This window comes from Gadus morhua, chromosome 8 (genome assembly GCF_902167405.1).
Source record: "Gadus morhua chromosome 8, gadMor3.0, whole genome shotgun sequence".
Classification (NCBI taxonomy): Eukaryota; Metazoa; Chordata; class Actinopteri; order Gadiformes; family Gadidae; genus Gadus; species Gadus morhua.
Window position 1 is genome coordinate 10,956,492 of NC_044055.1, and position 23,423 is coordinate 10,979,914.

At 43.0% G+C, this 23,423-nt stretch overlaps 1 protein-coding gene across 8 annotated transcripts in view; it reads left to right on the forward strand.

Annotated features, from left to right (window-relative positions):
• Nucleotides 1-23,423, forward strand: part of LOC115549080 (receptor-type tyrosine-protein phosphatase mu) — a 164,997-nt gene that overhangs the window by 23,386 nt on the left and 118,188 nt on the right. For all 8 annotated transcript variants that reach the window (XM_030364081.1, XM_030364084.1, XM_030364082.1 and 5 more), the window contains exon 2: nt 13,600-13,722. In XM_030364081.1, the coding sequence (XP_030219941.1) occupies nt 13,600-13,722 (123 nt within the window). The remainder of the gene's footprint in view (nt 1-13,599; nt 13,723-23,423) is intronic.

Below are 23,423 nucleotides of genomic sequence, written 5' to 3' on the forward strand. Positions count from 1 at the left end.
AGTAATCTCTTACTTGTCTCAACCTGCCTTAGTCTTCGTTTCTTTAATGCAATTTGAAATGTAAAGATATTTATAGGATCTTTTTTGGAGTTTGATTTTGTATAATATATATTCTAGTATTTATATTCCTTTTAGTACTGGTGTTTGAAGCCTTTTCGTCTGTGTAAAACACAATAAGGTATAGTTAAAGTCTATAAAACCTACTACCCATGCAATAGAAATACTATTTATTTGGCCATTGTTCTCTCTATGGTTATATTCTATAACGTTACATGGTTATTTATTCTTCCAGATTAATAGTTCTAAATTATAGATCATTAACCAACAGCAGTCTCCTCCTCTTGGGCATTCATTATTATCATTCAGCCAGAGCAATTGTCCTGTCTACAGAATGTTAAATGAACCGGGAATTTGCATTGTCCCCCATTTTCCATCCTTTATTTTTTTTAATTGCAAGCATCGTGCCTGTTGATCCTGTTTCTATATGTAGCTGCTGTTCATAGTCTCTCCTCCAGAACTAATTGGCATACGCTTCCACTATTTTATTTCACGGTCATAATGCGGTTGTTGTTTCCCCGTGTCAACCCGTATGCTACGGCGATGACGTGTGTCTGTTGCGCCGCTCACACTGAGTTACTCTGCTATCAGAGGTGGATGGGGCACTCCAGGGAGGACAGCACTTGTCACAAGCCATTGTGGTTTGTTCCGTCAGTCTGATATATAAAGTGCCTGGGTTGTGTCCCAGCCAGTAATTAGCCCTAGCCCCTGCAACCTGTGTAACACAATTATATCTGTGGGCGCTGCTGTTCTTCACACCCACAGCTATAATGAATGAACCACAGGTTAATTAAATGCTTGAATGGCAGATGCCTCTCAAAAAGTTTCCGACACCTTATTCATTAGGAGCTCTGGCCTTTGGGCTAGCCCGAGATTAAAAAAAACACAACAAATTGAGTGTTAGATTTTCACTAATCTGGCAGCTTCTTAACTCAAACATTTTAAACAAGTGTGTCAGTGTCAGAGTGACAAAGTACTTTTAATTCTGTGTGTGATCTTGGGAATACTTTTTATATACTTTCACTTTTTTTTAAAATTTTATTATTTTTCTAATATAACTGCACTTTTCAATCTTTCCCTCTTAAAAGCAAATACATCCAAGCCTCATGTTCCCATAATATTCAGATTTATCTTGTTCTGCCCTGGGAAGTTCTCCAACCTGTACTTTGAGGGCATTTCTGCTGTTTGTTTGTGTATGCATATACATCAGCTGAAGTTGCAGTCGGTTTGATCAAAAGTTTTGTATTGTTGCCGGATTTATAGATGTCATTTTTAATCACCAAACATACAAATGTAAAAAATGTAGTCAGTAACAAATCATCTTCCTAACAGAAGATCAACTGCCCAGAGACCCCTAGTCTGGTATATGTGGGGTGCTCCCCTTGAACATCTGGATGTACCCTCACACCCATGGGGACCCGTGACTGACCACATTTGCATGTAATCAATACCCTGTAGTTTTCCCAAATGAATCGCAGCATATGGTGGTGGGCTTCATTTTGCATGCATAAGTACATGCTCATTACTCTTACCACTAAACTATTTCCTCATTACTCTGCAACAGCTTCCCCGTTTTACATTCCGTCTCCATCTTGCGAGTCAAGAGTCAGTCCACAGATACGTTGAATACCAACTAATTATGTAGATGTCTACTGCTAAAAGCACAAAGGTGTCCTCATTATTTTTCTCCATTGCAGTGATCTGAACGGGGAGAGCAGAGGCATTGCTCTGTGCGGTGGAATTTTCCCCGGCCGTAGGTACAGCACAAAGTCACATTGACGAATCGCGTTCTTTTCTTGGTAGTTTTGTTCAAATGTGAAGTAGTTAACTTTCATGTATATGGTTATTTCTATCTATTCTGGCACATTAGCATAGCAAGCTCAGATTTAGTTCTTACATAGAGTCGTCTCCCAGGATGTGTACAAACATCGACGTCAGGCCTAGTTCTTCCTTTCAACAATGCCTGCCCGGCAGCCTGTCATTGTTGCTGTGTCGTGGCTGACATCTTTGTAAACCATGTCCAAAAAGCCCACAAACATGGCTGTGAGTGCTGCCATGTTAGGGTGTGAACGGAGGCTTTGGCATCACTCTTGGTTTTGATTGATTTAGCTCTTCGGGCCCGGCTAATATAGGCCCCTTCAGACCTCGCGGGGGGATGGTCAAGACGACCACGAGATTCAAAGTGATGTTTGAACGGATGAGACATTTTCTGTGAAATGTTGAAGTACTATGAGTACCATGACCTTTTTTGGTCATTCGGCTGATGACAACTTCTCAAAAGGCCCTAAGCCTAGTATAGACAGATTGATAGACGTTGCTTTTCTTAGGTCCAACTAGCCTTTAGAGTCTGTGTTATTAATCCTGTTGACCATAGACTTTATCGTCAATATAATTTTTTTTTAATCTGTGAGTCATCTCGTGCCAGTTGAAAAAATAATGAAAGCTCAAGCTCAAAATGAGACGGGTTGACTTGTGGTTCCGTGGATTGGTAGGCTACTTATGGTGTGTTCCTGAATCCTCGGACGCCAGCCTTCCAGGTTGCACGTTTGACATCACTTCCGGTCTCGGAGCATTCATAGCCTTCCTGTTCGTCTTTGTGATTGTGGCACACAATTGGCTAATCTTTGTTTATTGTTAGCTACATTAGCCTCTTTAGCAAACCAGCCCGAAAACAAACAACACAACTTTACATTATATTGCACGCACAGCAAGACCATGCAATGTATAAATGTTGACCGGAATAAATGTGCAATGTTATCAAGTGTGTAAGAGGATTTAAAATCGACATTAAAATGACCTACGTTGTACAAATACAAAAAAATCTCTTCACGGGCGCAGCCATTTTGTTGAGAGAGTCATCACTGCTCTCGGTCTACTCTCAGATTTTCAAAAGATGAAGACAAAAACGGGGGGGTGCCTTCGAGAAATGCCTCAAGAAAACTGGGAGATCTTCGACTTTCGACTCGGAAGTCTGGCGTTCGAGGATCAGGAACACACCGTCATGACACATGTGGAACCCTAAAGGTTATTTGGGTATTGTGCACAGATTGAACTTCCTTCAACCACTAAGTGATGGTGGTTTTTGATTCAGTTTAGCTTTTAATGAAACAATATCACGCTATTGCCTTTTATTTTATGTAGACTATGAGAAATTGAATCAAATATTATATCTAGCAGGTAAATTATGTACACATGGTGATACAGCGCCTGGTCTATCTCTGTTTTACTTTTGCTCATGCTAGTCAAAGTCAGACTTCTGGCTGACACTCAGACATTCTCAGTGTCTCTCTTTTTTTCTATGTTTGTCACTAATAAGAAAAAATCCTATAGTTTAACGAGAGATCACGCAGGCGCTGTGCTTCAGAGCGTTCTGTGCTCCAGCCTAATCCCAGTGACCATTCAGCTGGGTGCTGCAGGAGCTAGACCAAAGAATGATCCTCGAAGGGACACAATAGAAGGCTGCCAAGGTTAGGAAACTGAAATCTCCCAAGGAAACAATCTGCCAGACTGCAGCCCTAAGCCCTATAATGAAATGTAGGTCCCACAATGAATGCTGTGATGTGTGAGCTTTTGATGGGACTGTAAGTGGGTGAAAAAAAATAGGTCAGGAACCTTTGTACAATAATTTACCTTAATAATTCAAAATATTAATGAGCATTAGGCGTCCGTGGTGCGCTCCTTTCTTTCCGCGCACACTTATTCACGGCAGCTGACTGTTTGAATTTGGAGCAGGTGAATAATGGTATTTGACATGTTGCATTGTCTTGCACGCTGCAAAATGGTGAGCTGAAGACATTCGCCTTTTGTGTAAAAAGTGGGTTAGTGTAGCTACATAAACAGAGCCTTTATCGAGCAGACCATTCTTTTGTTTAGAGTCAAACTAATTTGAGTTGAAATGGTAATATTTCTCACTCTCAGTCCTGCAGTTGCGAATAACAACATTCTTATTAATCTTTTATCAGAGTCACTAGCAACACACCGTGCAAATGATGCAGTCAAGTGTGGGCTCTGTCTTATCCTTTCACTACCAAGTGTTGAGCTTGTAACCAGCTATCATTTGGCATTTATATTTCTTCTTAGTGTTGCTGAAGTAAAGGTGCTAAGGCTAAATGTAAATTTACAGCATAGCAAAGCCACTGTGCCCAACAAACAAAACCTTTCCCTGCCCTGACTATTATTCTGTACCAATAAGATAGCCTTCAGTAGATTGCGAAAAACAAGCTTGATATCAAAGGTCTTGGTAGTATGTTGTGCAACTTTAAGATATGCAATATTCCCTTTGGGAAAGTACACAACATTATATTGCCGCAATTCAATATTCTGTTAATACAATGGAAATCTGAAAATGCAAATAATGGGTCACTGATCGGTAGTTGGATATTCATTTGTGTTTGACAAGAGTGAACAATGCTCTCACTGACGATCTGAGTTCAGAATTTACATTCTGCACAGGCACCATTACAACAATAAGCATCTGTCAACACTGTTTAGCTTGTAAGGCATGCCCAACCGATGCTGTACTGCTGCACACACCGTTTACACCAGGAGGATAGTACCACTGCAAGTTATTGAAGGCACAGCACAAACCTTGTTTTTGCAAAATGGAAACAGCTGTCATAAAACTTTGTTCAAAACACCTGTGAGCGCAATCCACCCACCAACTTTGTGGCTTTTTCAGCGACCATAACAGCACAGGGTCCCTTGTTGCCAAACACACCCGGACCTCGGTACACATACTGATTTATAAAGTGGGCTTTAATGCCTCTGCCTTCCACACATCCCCACCCCCCGCAGTTGGCCCAGGAGGATTATGCCTGGCCACAGGCTTTTCTTTCAGGGAGGACATTTATAGCGGCTCGGAGCAGAAACAAAGGCCTCGGAGCGTTGTTTGAAGTGTTGCAGGGGAAGACCCTGTAAGACAGAGGTCTGAAAAGAGGCACACACAAGGAGGAAAATCTCCTCGACCACATCTGCCACGGCCCAACCTCCGATCCAGCTCACCCCTGTATACCTGCACCGCCGACCTCCCGGTCCTCTCACCTGTGCATGCCCCCAAACATCCCCTCCTCCCCCCCACTACCCCTCCTCCATTTGGCCCAATGTATCAGTGGTTACCTGCCCTGATCGCAACATTGTGTGGTCAGGAACCATTTTACACGGACTACATGTTGATTGATGTTACTCCATTTTACGAAAACCACAAAACAGATGAATAATATTTAATTGAGTTGATTCTCTAATTCAACCTAAACGTGAATGTTGCCTTGTGGCCTACATTACTTGTGGAATTGACACAAACATTCCTCTATCCTTACATTTACTAATTGGCTTTTGTGATTCAATAATACTTCTACATAAAACCTTGAATTATGCTCCCTCCCTTATACGTGAAAAACAAAACACAACCAGATTTATTCCAGATTTGGAAACCCAACAAAGCATGTTAATTTTCTTGTTTATTTCCATGATCAAACATAATCACTCCCTCCTCTAGAGGAAGACTCTCTTTGGATTAATTTATGCCGTTGTTACTGGCATGTTTGACAAATTGGACCAGGAGAAACAGAGTGTGAAACTGGGGATTTTCTTAACCAATATTGTCATTAGCATTTCCTCTCCACCATGTTACACAGTTTGTAAAGAACTAAAGTGTTTGTTGACGTAGCTGGTTCTCTGCGGCTTGGGGGGCTCTAAGCTAAAGGGTCATCCCCTGTTTGGATGTGGATGCTGTTTTCAGTCGGACTGGGGCAAACTGTTTGGCGGTGGGGGGCTCTTTCCTTTTGTGTACACACTGTTATTTGGTCCTCTTTCCGCTCGGTCGCCGGCAAGGTGCAGATCCATTTTCCAAGGGAACTGGAAGTTCTCTGCCTTTATTGTCTCTCCGTAAGCCTTGTTTCATGTGTGGCTCTGGCCAGGTGGCCCATCACACATGATTGAATGCGACTCCGATCCAGATGATGTTTTTATTTCCAGACTCGTATGATATTGAGCCGGAACCTTGTTGAGAATCGATATGCTGAGCACCGATTCTACTGTAAAACCATCTACATGGATTCTGCCCATAGACCTGTGAGAAGTAGAACAATCTAGAAGACCCCATGATGTTCTGCTGTTCCTTGAAATCTATACTCTAGTGCCATACAAAAATTGTTTGCACACATTGTGGAAATCTATGATACCAGTTAGTACCAAAAACACAGCTAATATCCTTTGCTATTTGTTTATTTTATGATGTTTGTTACCTTTTCATCGTTAACAAAAGAAAGAAACAAATAGGCCTACATCTAGCTTGCTTGTGGGCTATGCATCTATTGGCAAAAAGCTGACTTTATATGGCACAGACATTACCCTGCAATAATAAAATAGAAATATACATGACATAAATGTTCATAACAGGATACATAGCACTTTCACCTTAATGCGGGCCATACGACATTAAAGCACAAGACCCTGATGGGGACTAGAATATAAATGATCTAATGTTTTAGTTTTAGCCCGGAGTCAGACAATAACACAATTGAATAGCCCCCTATGGTGCCAACATCTTTTATCTTTTCTACAAATAAGAAGCGATTTTAATCACGTGGCACCTTGCCACTTTTACACTCAGACACAAAATCATTTCCAGGCTATGCCGAACGCAGCCAGGTGGAAAGCCGAACCGACCGCACCTTGCTTTGCCATTCACTCTAGCCACCGACAGATATTATTAGTCTGAATTGAAAGCAGCCTAATTCTCCTCTCCCTCCCCTCTGGAGGGAAGAGAGAGAGAGAGGCCGACAGCCTGTGTGGATAAAGAGCGGAATGATGATGGGAACAACAATGAGAGGAGAGCCATTGTTAACCAGCCTTGTTGCTGACAACCCAGTCAGAATGCACATAAGCTAGCGCTCTGCAAGCTAAACACTAGCCTTGCCCCGTGCTCTGCCTCCCTCATACATTTACATGAGCACCAGCAGGTGGTTGTCCTCAGTGCCTCCAATAAGATTAGATGTGATGCTCAACATGTGGATGCTTTCCAAGTCTCTCTGGCTACGAGGGGGCAATCGCTCCCCTTGTCTCTTCTAAACGGTGTGATTGGTGCCGGTGGTCTGCACCTGCCTGAGTGGTTCGGTCCTGTCTGGGATTCAAAATGGACCTTGCAGCGGTGGAATAATAGCATAATGTTTGAGGTTTACCTTAGAGGATACTTATATCCTCAAAGGGCCATACTAGATTTGTATTTTACCTTTTAGGAAAAGGATTTTAGGATCATCGTGTCTAAATTGAATTTCCATGTTCATCTTAATTGCAACCTGGCAGGTGAAAGAAATGGTGATGGGTTTGAGGTAATTTGCAGGATGTTCTTGACAAGCGCAGCAGGAAAGGGAACTTTGTGCCAAGTTCTGCCATACGTAGCTTGAAAATCAGCTGTCAAAACTCTGCATATCTTTGAGGAGACTGGCTGTCATCCCTGATCTAGCCATGCATAATGACACATTTGATCAGAGACCGTGTTTTACCTCCGCTGTAAAGCACATTTATCTTGATTTCTGAAATGAAATGCCCACAGAAATGCCGTGCTGGTTTTAACCCTGGTAATAATTAGTCCTCTTCGTACTATGGGAACCATATTGTGAGCCAAAATATTCACAGGATTATATTTTCTGCATTGTCAGCCAGCAACACCTTTTCCAAAACATAGTATTCCTCCACTGTTATGATCTTACGCTTTCACACTGGATGCAGTTAGTCGGCTTTGATTTGCAAAACATTGCTGACAAGCGCAAGGATCAGCCAGGCAGATTATCGGTGGAAATCTCCACTCCAAACTTCTTTATTTCCCCAGAATCAATGTGTGGAACAGCAAGACGTGATTGATAATGATATTGAGATTGATTGTCTAAATCCCCTCCCGGTTCAAAGTCCCCCTAACAGACAGTATATATATACATGCAATTCAGTGCTGAGATAGGACTTGGCAGGAGCTGCCAATAGATAAGTGAAATAGGGCCAGAGTGAAAAGGCCTATCAGTCCCTAAGGGGCTTAGCCTCAGGATTCTAAAGCTCCCCAACTAACCGTGCAAGAATGAGATAGTCGACATTGGTTTTAAATTACCCGAGATTGCCTTGTGGTTTTGGTGGACGGGGGACGCCTGCAGACAAGATGTTTGTTGAAACAAGTGCAGCCATTGAGGCAGATTGGGGTGAAGAGCCGACCTGTGATTTCCCAGACAGAAAGATCAGGTTTGAAGGCTGGTAATTGCTGAATTGGCAAAGAGGCTTCGGAGGTCTTGCAGTAATAATATCTTCCAGAAGGAGAGAAAAAATATGAAGATGAGAAGGGTGAGGCTGAAGGAGACTGGGGGTCTTCCAGGGAGAATACAGATCTAATGGTGTGTTATTTCATTCAAATAATAGCACACACCGTGCTAATAGCGCTACATTATCCTATTTTTCCCCTTTGCCTAACCACTTGTCCTTTCTTGTCCTGCTATGCCCCCTTAAAATGAGTCTACACAGGTAAGTCTTAACTGCTATCTAATTTGGCAATAATTGCTATCGTATGTCATAATTAGGCAATCATTAGTATCCTATTTGATCTACTGTTTCAAGCACTATGTCATTGTCAGCCATTTCCCTTGGAGACCGTCAATAACTCCCTTTCACATTTTCTGTGGAAACAATACAAACTGATGAAAGGACTATCAAATGTTTATAGTTAAATGGTCTATGTAGCCATTATCATAATCATTTGTAGTTGGCCTTCCTTTTCACACTTGAAATGGATTTTCGATTGAAAAAAATATCGAGGATATAAAACAATGCTGGAGGAGTAATGGTAATGACAACTCTTATCATGGACACAAAATCGTGATTTCATGATTTAAAGATATATATTTACTTTGCTCCACTGCGACCCCATTCTTCTATATTAAAAGTCTGTGCAGCGCTCAATCACTAAACTTTCCCATAAATGGCTTTTAATACCCAAAGTTTACTTTTGTTACAGGTGCAATAACAAAAGGCCTTTTAAGTCAGACTTGAAAATCTTTATGAGAAATTGGCAACGGCATTGAGGGGGTTGAAATATTGATTCTGGCCTCTGGCTGAGGCCAGTAAAAAGATGGATGGATTTCTTTGAAATGCACTCGGCGTGAGAATATAAAGACCGCTGTGTATTCGCACTCAGGAATAAATTGTTTAATGACATATCTGGGGTCACCTTTTTCTCGGTTTCCCTTTAAGGGAGGCGATGTTTACAGTGTGATGCATTCCTCTCCCCAAACCGCCTGATTCCTCTCCACCTCATAGGGGCTTTGGCACAAAGTTAAAACGCTCTCCTTCAGAGAGTTGGCAACCTCTCGCGGGGACATCAATTTCAGTAGCTGTCGCGGCTGATTATGTTTGGGTAGTGCCACACGCTGACACCAATTGAAACCTCCTAGGGTGCGTGCACTGTTATGATGATATTGATTGATTTGTTCATTTGCATGCACGCGCCACATTTCTCTTGAGGAGACCCAGTTGGAGAGACACACATTTCTGTGGAAGGCATTTAATATATAATCAGTCATCCTTTCTTTTTTTGTTTTTGTTTTAATTTGTAAGTCGTTTTTTTCCTTTCATGTACTTTGTGCTTTCCATTTTTGTTGAACCATTAGATTGCATCATTGGATTTCAGGTCAATAGCAATTTGAAATCTTTCTGAGGGTTTTGATATGCTGCTATATTAAGACAAACAGGCTTTAATAGGGGGTTTTAATGACTGACTGCTTAACACAGTTGTGTAGTATACACAGTATACTTCTGAAAATAACCTATAACTAAGATGGATGATGTCTCTCAGATGATTACAGTGTTTATTGTGATGCGCTGCATAGTTGACAATCTCTAAATATGGCGCAATCCTCTGGAAAAGTTTCTTCACTATGGGTAGTGGCTTTGCCATGGAAAACATTGTAATGTATTTTAATTAATTTGAGTCATTCTCAATATTCAACATTTGCTAAGCACTATAGCATTGGTTTACAAATTGCTTTTCTTCTGACCACAAAGACTACTTTACCCTTATGTCTCTCTCTGAAAAGAGAGAGACACATTATCGGCTAGAAACATATCTATTATTTACTTGTAATGTAATTGTGCAATCTACTCAGATTATGAATCATGGCTTTTCCGATTAATATCCCAACAAATTTTTAGTCAAACATGGGGGGGAAATGACCCAATGGAAAACACACGTTATTAATTGCTGAAGTATCGCTTGTAAATAAACTGATACACTCATATGACTTTGGTTGACACTAACCATTCATAGGGCTCTAAATCAAGTGTACATACTACCAACATTCCAACTATATAAGAGGTGGAGAGAACCAATTCAAAGAGACAATCATGACCGGGAACCAACATGGGGAGGTATTGTGGGGGAGCAGGTACTATAGGGGTACAGCAATTTAAGTGTGTGATTGGAGCATGCAATATGCAAAATTGTGTGTGCAAAATGAAACACATATTATTGAAGTATGACAGCTCCATGGTGGCCCCCTATATGGTCCTTCACGAATCTGTCCAGGGGTGGTACTTGACACTGAACACTATTTTAATTTGACAAATGTAAATCTGTATTTGCATCCTTCCTTTGATCAGGGTGTCTTACTGGGCTCCTGTCTGCCGCAGTTTTGTGTGTATTAGTAGCGATCATTGCCGAACCAGGCGTCAGTGGATTGCGGCTAATATTCCTTGTGTTGAAATCCGCCGAGCGCAAAGGGAATAATTTATAGCCAGGGAATAGAAGATTGTCGTGTGGCGTGTGAAGTCTGGATTCCTATGAAGCTTCAAACTGACACGTCTCTCCTGTCTCCCTCTTCCGAGTCATTATTAAACACGGGCTTGACATTTGAAAAATGAAACCCTTCAAAATTAAACAGAAAAGCGGGCGCATGTTCTTTGGGGAGTGGGTTATTTTACTTCAATGCAAATTCTCCAATCGCCCGCTGTCTCTGGATACATTGCTCTTGATGGCAATGTTAGGCCAATATATATATGAAGTTGAATCAAATCTAAATTAGATTTGATTAAACTTTGTCATTGTGCAGAGTACAAGTAGTGTGCAGAGACCACAAAATGTAGTTATAGATCTAAACAGAAATGCAAAGGCAAAAAAAAATCAAGGTGCATATATATATATATATATATATATATATGTATATGTATAATTTCTTTTATAACTATGTGATAGGGTTTTTATTTCTCAAGGCTAGCCATGTTTGGAATCGAGGCCTGTTGAAAAGACGTGGAAGGGCTGTTCATTGGTTGGGTTCATCTCTGTAAATATTGACTGAACTGAACCAGTCTACCAGGTGCGAGAAAAAAGTAATATCTAAGGTCTAAAAAGCTCAGGCACACACACCAATGCGTGCTCAAAAACACACGCACACACATGTCATGCGCACATTCACAAACACACAAGCACACAAGATGATATTGATACGATATTCAAGCGAAATATTCTATGTATAGCGTATCCATTTGTCACATTGTAATTCAATATTTTTATATATAGATGCACTATTTCATATCTCCAGAGATGGTGGCTAGAGCACAGATGTTTTTTCAGTTGTTCCCTGCTTTACATTCTGTTAGTTCCACACATTCCTGTTGGGTCCATGCCAAGTAACGCCCAGTACAGCCACTGGTTCCTTCCTGTTTGCGGTCTGCAGCAACAGGTGTGGCCTACTTGACACTCAATCTTAAGGCTCTCGTTGTCGAGTTATTTCATATTCTGTTGGTACCGGCTAGGTTTTCTCCAAATGGCATGTTTTTTCTTTTTTACCGCAGACCTGTTAGCAAATTCCAAGTTAAAATATATCCCAGTAAAAGTATAAATAAAAAACATTACGACGGCGGTAATGGAAATCCAAATGTAAACAAACTAAAATGATCCAATTAGACATCGTAATCATAGGTAACGTGTTATGTGACACGAAAAAAACAACAATGTTGTTATTGCAATGTTATTGTCATTTGTGAATGGTGTCTAAAAAAGAGGCCTTGTGTCACCTTACAGAAATAAAGACCCTGTTGTTCAAGTGTGTGGGAGGAAATGCTGCAATTTACTATCAATTGCTGCTTCCGCGGTGGCGGTGGCACCAGGCACACCGGGAACACATAGCCATGCACGGCAGACGGTATGGAGGGGAGATTGGAGGAGGATAACAAGATGATGTCGTGGTTGATTGACTCCCCGTCTCAGAGATTGCCATTCCATGCAGTCGCCTACGCTTGACATTCCCAACCGGCCACAGCCCCGCGCTGTCAGCCACGGCCCTACAAGCTACAAGCCCATGGATTTTTTTCAGTCTTTCCAGACAAGATCTTAACAACCCACCCCAACCTTTTACCAGTATAATGATATATTGGCAATCTTCCCTCCCCTCTCTACACGCACCCACTCAAAAAACAGACAAAGCAGCAAATATATCATTAGTGGCTGCCCTATAGAGCTGGATATTAATTATACCGTGTTCTCTCCGTTTGGCCACTCATTTGCACATGTACTGTAAATGTCACCGCGGAGATAAATGGAAAAACAAAGAGCGGTGCTCGTAGCCTTTACCCGTTGAGAATGTCACAAGGAGCTTGTAAGAGATGAGATATTGGTTTTTGGCCGGGCGTAGATTCTGGCTCAACGACCGCTCCTCTCTGGGCAATAAAACGCGCATGTGACACACGCTCTCGCGGCGCTCTAAAGAAAACAAACGGCAAACAAGCCGCGGCAATAAACAGCGGCCTATAATCCTGCGATCCCGAACAACATCAAGCCGTATACACGGCGTTAAGTCACCTGTCGGGCTCTGAGGCGGAGGCGGACCGCGCTATAGGAGGGGGACCCCCGGAGGTGCTGCAATATGGATGGACCGTCTTCCTGTCCAATATTGTGGCTCAGATTTATGGATGGGAGCGAAAGGCGTTTAGATTGGCTGGGTTGGTGTCTGTGTGGTTGTGGCCGTGTGGAAGGAGGGGGTTGGTTGCCGTCGGTGTCTCGTCGTTGGTACTTCCCGATCACACGGTTGTTTGTTTCAAGTGATCGCATGACGAGCCCCGCCGAAGCTCTTTGGGGGGAGTTTAGAGGGAACAAGGAGGACTAAAGTCCATAAACAGCAGAAAGTTATGCGGGAACCAAAATAAATCAATTTCCTCTAGATGGTGGCGCGGCTTGTGAACATAATGTCTAACGATGATGGAGTTCGGCCACTTCATACTTGTCATAGTGGAATTGGACTGCCGTGTTGCTAATGATGGTAATGTATGTTGTGCCTCGCCCGCTACAGTAATCCGTCAGTCCGTCTCACTTAAATGCATCTCATTGTCTGGAGTATTGCATTACGATTTCTTTCACAGGGCTGGTGAAAGAAAAGGGGAAGGTTGGCGGAGGGGCGGAGGGGCGGGGTGCGGGCGGGCGGGGGGAATGTAATTTATGTGCTCATTCATTTGGGCGGCAAGTTAATGGAAAAGCCATATAACAGTATCAATTTCTCCCCCCTTTTTTTGTCACAGGTGACTGTAACTTTGAGAAGCCACTGGCAGGCTGCGGCTACAGCCAAGGCCGGGAGGATGACCTTGACTGGGAGCAGGTCATCGCCCGAGAGAAGCCCTCCCCGGATCCCTGGATGCCCTCAGGTAAAGTAGGGGACACCGTCGGTGGGGAGAAAGCATCATTGTTATATAGTATGGCCATTTTCACACCTTAGGCGAAGCATAGAAAGAGGAGTGCCACGCTAACAAAAGCCTGTCTCACAGAAAAACGTTGCTTGTTCTCGACTGCATTATTTTCTTAATAAGGGACGGCTGTCGTCAACCGAAGGCATTCAGGCCATTGAGAGGGGAAAAATCTATTAAAATCCCTGTTCCCATCACACAGACTGTGCTACGCACATGCATCACGCAAGGAATTACTTATTAATAGAAGTTCATATTTATTCTTCTTATGAATCTTAAAAACTATTAGTATCTGCCTCACGGAGAAAGGAACATTGGCACATTCTCCCTCCATCTGTCCAGCTCTATTCCCTCTTTTATCATTGATGAAGGTTGTTGATGGTGCCTGGTCGCACATCAATATCCAGCTACCCCACTCCTTTGTGACAACAATGCAAATAGAGACAAAAGCACCGGGAATCCATTTGATATTAAAATACTCAAAATCCATTTCAATTAAAGAATCCTCTCCTTCGTCAGCCCCCGACGCAGAAAGATTCATCAGAATGCCTTCCCCCGCACGTTGTCTCCGCCTCGCGCAATTTGTCTCTTTAATGTTTCATTGATCGCTCCTCGTACACTTTGAAACGGGGAGTCACAACCACCACCAGGGCAGGAGACACAGAAGGCATCAGACTAATGGAACCGGCGCTTTTGTTTTTTTCATGCTCCATCCAACAAAGGTGGTGTGGTAAACTAATGGATATTGTTTTCCCCCCCCTCCTCTGACGCCTAATCTCACAAAGGCTGCGTGGCAGATAGATTGCGCCTGGCCTCCTCGGTGACAGGGGGTGAATTAATTAGCGGGCCCGTGCTAATTTCTACCAGTCCCCGTGCCCGGGAAGCTGCACGCATCGGTGTGTGTCAGGGAGGTCCGTGTGGAACCACCCAGGGGGACATTACCTGCGTCTGGAGTGCTAGAGGCAGGGGTGGGCGGTTGGGGGGGGGGGGGGGGGGGGTTAGCTCCTACCTTTTTCCGTCGCAAATGATTTATGACGGCACACGCAGAGGTCGGACATAGGTGGCGGCGGAGCCTCGGCAGAGACTTAACCCTGAAATTAACAACACGCTTGCCGGCTAAATTTAACATACCTGATTAAAGTCGCATGTCTGCTTAAGAGGCATCTCTGATTGTGCCTTCTAGCACGAGTACCCTCCAAAAGCAGGCGCGCTTTTCACCCTCCGCACTTTGAATTGTGGGTAATTAGCGGGTTGCGGCATTGCTCTCCCTCCGCTTCTCCGTGCCAGTGCACACCGCCTGCCATATAAAACAGTAATCTCCCCTCTTTGACCGCTGTGAAAGAGCCATGAAATGTAGTGGCACTCGACGGCTAAAATTGTTTTAGGATGAGCGGCGGGGGAGGTTGAATAGAAATGCATTTAGGTGAAAGCCACACCGCTTGAAAAAAAAGCTATCTCACCTGCTATTGCCATGTCCCTCTCAACCCATACTTATGAACGGCTTGCAAACAGCCTCAGCGCGCTCCCACAACCGATCGTTATTCCCCCCGGCCGCGGTGGAGAGGGAATGGAATTAGAAGTGGACAAGGCCGGCCGCATTACCAGCTCAAACACGTCCAAGGAAGACATTTTGTACAGCAGCTTCTTCAAATAAAGTTTGTTTACGGCAAAGGGAATGTATGATCAAGGTGAGGATTATTAAAACATCCCTTCACCCTGACTATGTTTTGTTATTTATGTTGTTTTTTTCCGGCAGCACATATGGTCATAGTCATCACCAGCCTGAATGAGTTTGAACTAGATCGAGCATTCACCGCTATTATAAGGTAATAAAAAGCTGGAAGATCTCTTATTTAGATGAATAAGACCTCAATTTTTATCAGTACTATCGGCTGTAAACAAATGCCTGATAGTACTCATATCCCTTCTAATGCTCATTCCGATAACATTTAATGAAAACATCCATTACCCATTAAATGACATTGTACCAATCAACATAATAACAAATTAATTTGCCAAGTGGAGCTCAGTTTGTGCAGCAAGGACTTAACATCCTTATATAAAACATGTTGATATGCCTGGGCCACAAATCCCAGTAAGGACTTACTCTGCGTTCCAACTCATCCCCTCCCAGATCAGGACCAAAGTGGCCCTTATTCCACCCGAGGTGTAAATACATGAGTACCAAAAGGAAACCCAGAATAACACCCCCACCCTCCTGTCCACATGAAGGGGATGGATCCCACTACTACCACCAACACCACCACCACTACCACCACCTCTTTCCCGTTGAGCACATAAAGGCGAAAACACGAGCTTCAGTGGGGGCCTGAAAGCCTGGGTTGTTTACTCGGATGCTTTCCCTACCTAATTGCTACGTCTGGACGCAGAGTGCCCTTGTTTATCCCTCAGCGCAGCTCTGATTGCATGCTTTGGCTCCTTGAGGGTGGCTCAGCCCTGTGTGTGTGTGTGTGTGTGTGTGTGTGTGTGTGTGTGTGTGTGTGTGTGTGTGTGTGTGTGTGTGTGTGTGTGTGTGTGTGTGTGTGTGTGGCTGTGTGGCTGTGTGCATGTGTGTGTGCTTGGCCACACCCCAGCATGTTTCCCCCTAGCCAAGCCAACCGGACTCAACCCCCAAGCAAACACTGTCATTGCAAGCCTCATCTGTCCTGGGTCATCGTGGTAAAAAAAAAACATTGAAAATACAAACCCTCAGCCAAGATGAGTATCTGTCAGCCTTGGAGACCTGAGTTGGACTCCGTTCCATGCCTCTATCAGGAAAAAAAATATGTCAACCTTGGGCACAACTGTGCAACTGTTCATTTTCCGAGAGGGGAATGAAATTTGAGGGTCGGGCGGTTGATTGCTTTCTTGTTGGGGTAGAAGATCAACTGTTAAAGACTGAATTATTTTTATTATTTTTTTCAACTTTGCATACAATCCTTTAACATCATTTTCGTAGAAGGACGGACAGGCCTGCTGTGGGAGGGACTTCGAGGCTGTTTGAAGTATAGTAGCGGTTCTGTGGATCTGACGGGTGCAGGGTGCGGTGGTACGTCCAGATGCCATTTAAAAGGACCTTGTTTTTTAGTGGGCCCCAGCTGGTACAGAGGTTGCCTCTTCCCTGATGGTGCCATAGTGTCTGCCAGCAGTGGACTGCTGCTACCCAAACCTCTCCGGAGACTCGTTCCGGGGAGAAACGGCGAGAGGACCGGGAGAATAGAGTCCTCTAACGGAGATTAATTAGGGTTTTTGTGTTATGCTAAGTACAATAGAAAACACAGGCAACAGCAGAATGGCGCATTGTTTTTGCCTTAATGTGTGTCTCTAAATTGGTGGGGAGGAAGAGAGAGGAAAATTGCAATAGGTCGTCTGGCTGAAGCCGTCTCTCAGTGTGCCTGTCAATGTCCTTGGACCAGAAGAAAGGACCAGGCGGATGAGTCGTCACAGGGCGGCAGTGATCATCTCAGTGTCTGATAGATTCTTGTCAACGATTACCACCGTCGCTACTTTTGGAAATTGCTTCCCAGAGCAAGGCCAAAGTCAATGTTTGAAGAGCACATTGTTCTCAGAAGTCACACATTTATACCTGGCCTGTTTTGACCATGACATCAGGAGGCAATGTACAGGTCTGGACCTCGCTCTCCCTGGGATGGTTACTCTGGCTGGTTATCTGCCTTTTACTACAAAGGGAAGCCATAACAATGTCAAATGGTAGCACAGAAAATTACAGCTAACTGAAGGGCATCGCAAATGTAATCAGAATTTAAAATCACATCAGCTAAAGATGCAATTTTCCGTCGATGGGAGCCAGACAAGAGGGCGCCTAGGGTGTGAAAATAAGCTAATTGCTTTTGAATCCGACCCCAACTTCATGTGAAAACCCAGAGCCCTCAGATGTTTGCATCATTGGGAGGTTAAGGAGAAGCACCACGATATTATTATAGTGTCACTAAGGGGAGTCATTTCGTACATTTGTGAATAAACTCCACTGTTCAACGTTTTTCCCAGAATTACAGATTTCCAGAATTTGGTGTGTCTGCGAAGCTCGGGACAAAGCTGAGGCGGGACCTACCAAATGGGATTGCACACGCTACTTTTAACAGGATTATGATGGCACACCAAACGGTCATGTTGGAGGACACATTTGCATATTGCATCATTTGTTTGTTTGCATTGTTTTGATTGTTTTTTTTAAATTTATTTCTTATTGCTTATGTTTATTTATTTATTTTTTCCACAATGTCTTGCTTTTTTAAAAAATGTATGATGACTATATGATCTGTAAGGTGACCTTGGGTGTCTTGAAAGGCGCCTCTAAATTAAATGTATTATTATTTATTATTATCGTGTCTCAGCACACGTGTGATAACGGCAAGCGATCCACGTCGGCCAGGTGACTCTGGAGACATGGCTAACCCTCGGGGGTGGTCCAGCGGTTGGGTCATCAGCAGGAGAGCCTCATTTCTGGGGGACGTATTGAGATTACATAATTAACATCAGACGGAAGACATTGATTGCGATCAGCAAAAGGGGTCATTGTCACGGCCCACAACAGGCATCACCGGTTGCCACGTCAACCCTTTTGGAATATAAATGCGGATAGGATGATGGATGGTTTTCGGGGTGAATTTCGTTCAACCCCGGGAAAAGGCGCCACCAGCCATACCGTCAAGCACCGAACTTATTCAGTGTTATTTTTTAAGGCTTCTATCATGTTTCAGAGAACACAGGGAAATGTCTAGAAAATTGAGCAGAAGCCCCGGCTACCCCACATTAACCTAACCCCCTCACAGCGAGATCTTTTTAGATTGGTGGCTGAAAGGGAGAATAGCGCTGTCTTCATTGACATTTCCAAGCGGCTGGTGAGCTTTGCTGCGGCTGTGACCTCTGTGAATTTTATTAGCAAATGAGACCTGGAGGGTCTGGATTTAAAGAGCGCCCCTCCATTTTGATTCCCCCCCCAACCTAATGATTTTCTCCAGAGTTCAGGACTCCGAATGCAGGCGAAATAATGAGCACTAGTCATTATTGCAAATTATATCCTCCACTTGTACCCATCAATCAACCCATAATGAATCTAAATACCTCCATCCAATGCATCCGATAGACTTTTATGATTGGAAGAAAGTTCGCAATTGGAGTGAACTAAATTACAAGGGGATTCCATAGCCATTTTACAGCCATTTTTACCCTTATTTTCTTTCACACAATATTGAATCTGATTAATAAAATGCAATCTACTGCTTCTCTCAATCTTCCATCTTCAGTCTTTGCTATAGCAATGCCATTTTCTTCCTGTAGCAGCAGACAGTAGTGTCATTGCATGCTTATATAGGATTAAATTAACCATTTCATCTCATCATTAATCATAGAACATGTGGTATCAGACCGAAAATATAGTATAGTATAAAAATATACTAGCCTATACACAAGCAAGCACAGACAAAACAAAAAAACAAACAAAATGTGGATTATAATTAGCCTGGTTCTACCAGACTCTCGTACTTCACTTCATTTCATTTCATTTGTACAGAGAGGGTGTGTTCGAAACCGCCTACTTGCTTACTGCTTACTACCTATTAAATATTTGGCTTACTTCTCGAATCCTTAAATAATGATTGAGTAATCCATTTGAGTAATCGACGTTCAGAAGACCGTCCTTACTTAACCACCTCAGATGACGTGAATCAAATGACGTGTCATAACCTACCGGCCGGGCGCCGTTAATAAATATTATAAATAAATATATAAACGTCACATTTAACGTCACAGTACATCTTCAACCTAAGGATTTGCGGTGATGTGGTAAAAACAATTATTAAACAATTACATCGGTATGGCTGTGGGCTCTGCTGCTGCGGCTCCCCGTTTAGCGCCATTGCTTCCACTGTTCTTTTGAATAGACGCAGTGCATTCTGGGGCAGTTGAGTACGTCTAGTAAGCTAGCGATGCTTACACAAAATCTTTCCGGAAGTAGAAGACATTCGGATACTACTCGCTTACCTAAATCTCGCTTACTACGTTATGCTTACTCAATTTGACGTCATAGTTAGTAAGCGTAGTAAGCAAGTATGTTTCGAACACACCCTGGGTGTGTTCGAAACCGCCTACTTGCTTACGACAAACGTTAACTCACTTGAAGGCGGGTGTCTGTTGAAGTTTAAAATGATTGGATCTGCCCAGTGCCACTCTGGATCTGCCATAACCAATCGCTAACGTTTGGTTGTGACGTATGTCATGCGCCGGGAATCACGCGCAGGTTGTACCACAAACCAAACACCTTGCGCGTCTGCACGAAAATGTCTGTCAACGACAGCTGCAGGTTTTGTTCGACGAATTGAATTTATCAGGGAAAAATTGCACATTGTAAATCAATATTTTATAGTAAGGCCAGAGATGATTTATGCAGTCAACTTTCGAAGCTGGGTCTAATCGTTGACAACACGCCATCGTCATTGTTCTCAGACACGCCCTCTGTTCGCTGATTGGGCGCCGCTGTGGCGGCCCCAGAAAACCAAATTACATACAGCAGGTCCAGACCTAGCCTGGTTCTACCAGACTCTCGTACTTCACTTCATTTCATTTCATTTGTACAGAGAGTCTGGACCTAATCAATTGACAAACGTTAACTCACTTGAAGGCGGGTGTCTGTTGAAGTTTAAAATGATTGGATCTGCCCAGTGCCACTCTGGATCTGCCATAACCAATCGCTAACGTTTGGTTGTGACGTATGTCATGCGCCGGGAATCACGCGCAGGTTGTACACAAACCAAACACCTTGCGCGTCTGCACGAAAATGTCCGTCAACGACAGCTGCAGGTTTTGTTCGTCGAATTTAATTTATCAGGGAAAAATTGCACATTGTAAATCAACTACCGACCTACAACAACAAACTCAAACTGGCGTACGACTTTATCGTCATTGTTCTCAGGACACGCCCTCTGTTCGCTGATTGGTGGCCGCTGTGGCGGCACCAGAAAACCAAATTACATACAGCAGGTCCAGACCTAGTACTGAAGGGAATTCAAATTGAGCGGAAGTACTTAGGCGGGCGGAGCCAGGCTAGATATAATGGCAATAACATGACAAATAAGATTAGATATTTCTTCGGAAGGTTTGCAATGAATTACTTATTAATTATTATATATAGCTCGCTAAAGCAATCTGTGTACAGCTATATTTGCAATACTCAGCCGGTGGTTTATATAACAGTGGTCAACCAATCTCGAGGCAAATTTTGGGTCATGCACCTGTATCCCATGATCTGATTCAATGTGGATCAATGCAATAATGAAAAATGAACAATTTATAGCTGGTTATTTAAATCCTGTGATGCAATTGACCATAACCTGTCCAGTCAGGCAGTTTTCTCTCCGCCTTGACTTCTGAATTGATATTGTATTTATTAATTTGTAGTGAGTGTGGATGATAAGTGAGGATGACTTATTGTACACAAATGAAAACAAGTATATTGCCTCAAAACAACAATAGCATTCTCTTCTGTTTGGAGATAAATCTAGAAAGATATTGTTTTTACTTTCCACATCACCATTGACAAATGTTTTCATGGCTTCTTGCTTTTCCTCTGCTTGTCTCAGCCAAGAACATAAATCACACTACCGTCAATCATGCTACTGCTATATTCCACCACAATGACAATCACAATAACAGTACATTGACAGAAAGGCAATTGTGAGCACGGGCAAAATACACAATAACAATAATGGTGCATGTTACTTCTGCCTATTGAATTTGTCAGGCATCTTCAAGTGCACAAAATACACGGTGATGATATATGACAGGAAATGTACCAATGCCACCATGTTATCCATGCTACCGTATAGTCCGTTGAGCTCAGTTTCCCTTTCCTGCTGGTCTTATGGAGAGGCTCTAGGCATTGAATGGACTGCCCTCTTCACCGTGTGTACGAAGGCGAGGGTTCATGGTGTTTATGGGACCTTCTGACAGTAGGCTTATTAGATGTCACCCGTGCCTCGGGGTGATGTTTGCGGAGGCAGGAGCATGCCGCTCTGACAAATGAGATTCAATTTAAATGACTCAGTGGTTTATTAGACAGGCCCTGGGTCGCAAGGGGCGGCGACCGGAGACCTCAAGTCGGGGCGTTGTGTTTTGTAGTTTCTCCTATTTGAGGAGGTGATCTGTTAGGACCCAGAGAGTGAAAGCGCTAAGTGGTTCGGATTGTCCCCCGTGGGACGTTCATTTTGGGATTGATTGCCAATTTGTGAGCAGGACGCTCGACTCAGAGATGCCACTTTGAAAAATCTTGCAGCAGAGTCAATACACAAGGGCGCTTGCTTCTCTTCATCACAAACAACCTGAATTCCACGCAAATAACTACTGGCACGTGATCTGTCGGATGGGTTAAGCGTTGACTCGATGCATTGTCGGTTTTTTATGTCAGCCTCACACACCTGAGAAGCATATGATGCCAGTCAACCACAAATAAATAAACTCACTTATGTGTTTGGTAAAAACTATATTTTGGAAAACACCCCCTGGACTACTGGATGAAAGAATAGCTCATTAAACATCCATGCCACAGTCAGACAGTGGTAAACCCAGGCAACAGTTTTCTACCTTCCAAATTCAAACTATTTCTGTATTTCCTTCAGTTCCAACATCAGGTCAAATCAGCGAATTACAAATTCATATTTGTGAAATCTTTTCTTTTGTATTAATTTTCGATAGATTACGTCATCTATAATTCAGAACCTCTGGAGCCCCACCGCTTCCGAATGTCCTCTTTTGAGAATTAGTATTTCATACAAGGCAATGTCATGTAGTTTTTGTGCAGTCATCACTATAATTAAAGGTGAACATGGCCTACATTGGAATAATTGTACATTTGTGCTGGTGAATACCTTAGAGTCTGCGATAGCAGAGCACTGCTCTTTATGGAGTTACAGAGCTGACTGAGCCTTCCAATGTGAGGGGAGCTCTTTATTTTTAATTGGTCCTGAACATGTCATTGTTCAGGCACCAAGCAGAGAGATGGAGGAAGAAGAAAAGAAGACAGAAAACATCTTGTTCATCTCTACCACATTAGCACAGGACTAACACATTGATACATGATGCTATTTATATATATATATATTACTCTTAGATAAGTTTGCTAATTAGTTTGTCATCCTCTCCTGGGTTTTTTTGCGGTCATTATGGCTTAGAGTGCCAGGCTACTGAATGACAGACTTTTTTGTTCTGTCTGGGGACTACAAAGGCGTCATGATGAGTTGTCACAGGTCCCCTTGAAACATTCTATTCTTACTTGTCATCGTATTCGGGTAGTTGATAATGAGCCTTTCTCTTCTGGCTGCAGTGACCTAAACCCGACAGAATTTTTGGATTTAGAATATGGGGACTAAGCTACCTTGTTGTTTAACGGATCCCCTTACACGATAATAAGGTTGTTTTTCTGGCTGATATATAATCGGAGAAACTCTTAATACACATTAACGGAAACATTTAAAGCTGTGGCAAACAAGATGCGACTCATTACACAGTGTACCCATTGTTTTATTAATGTTTCATTAACATCGTGGTACAGACGTACAAATGCTGCTTCTCTAATTACCAACAGCAGACGCACTCATGCATAAATCTCATGTGCTACGGTACTGCGATGTGACCGTTTCCCATGAATA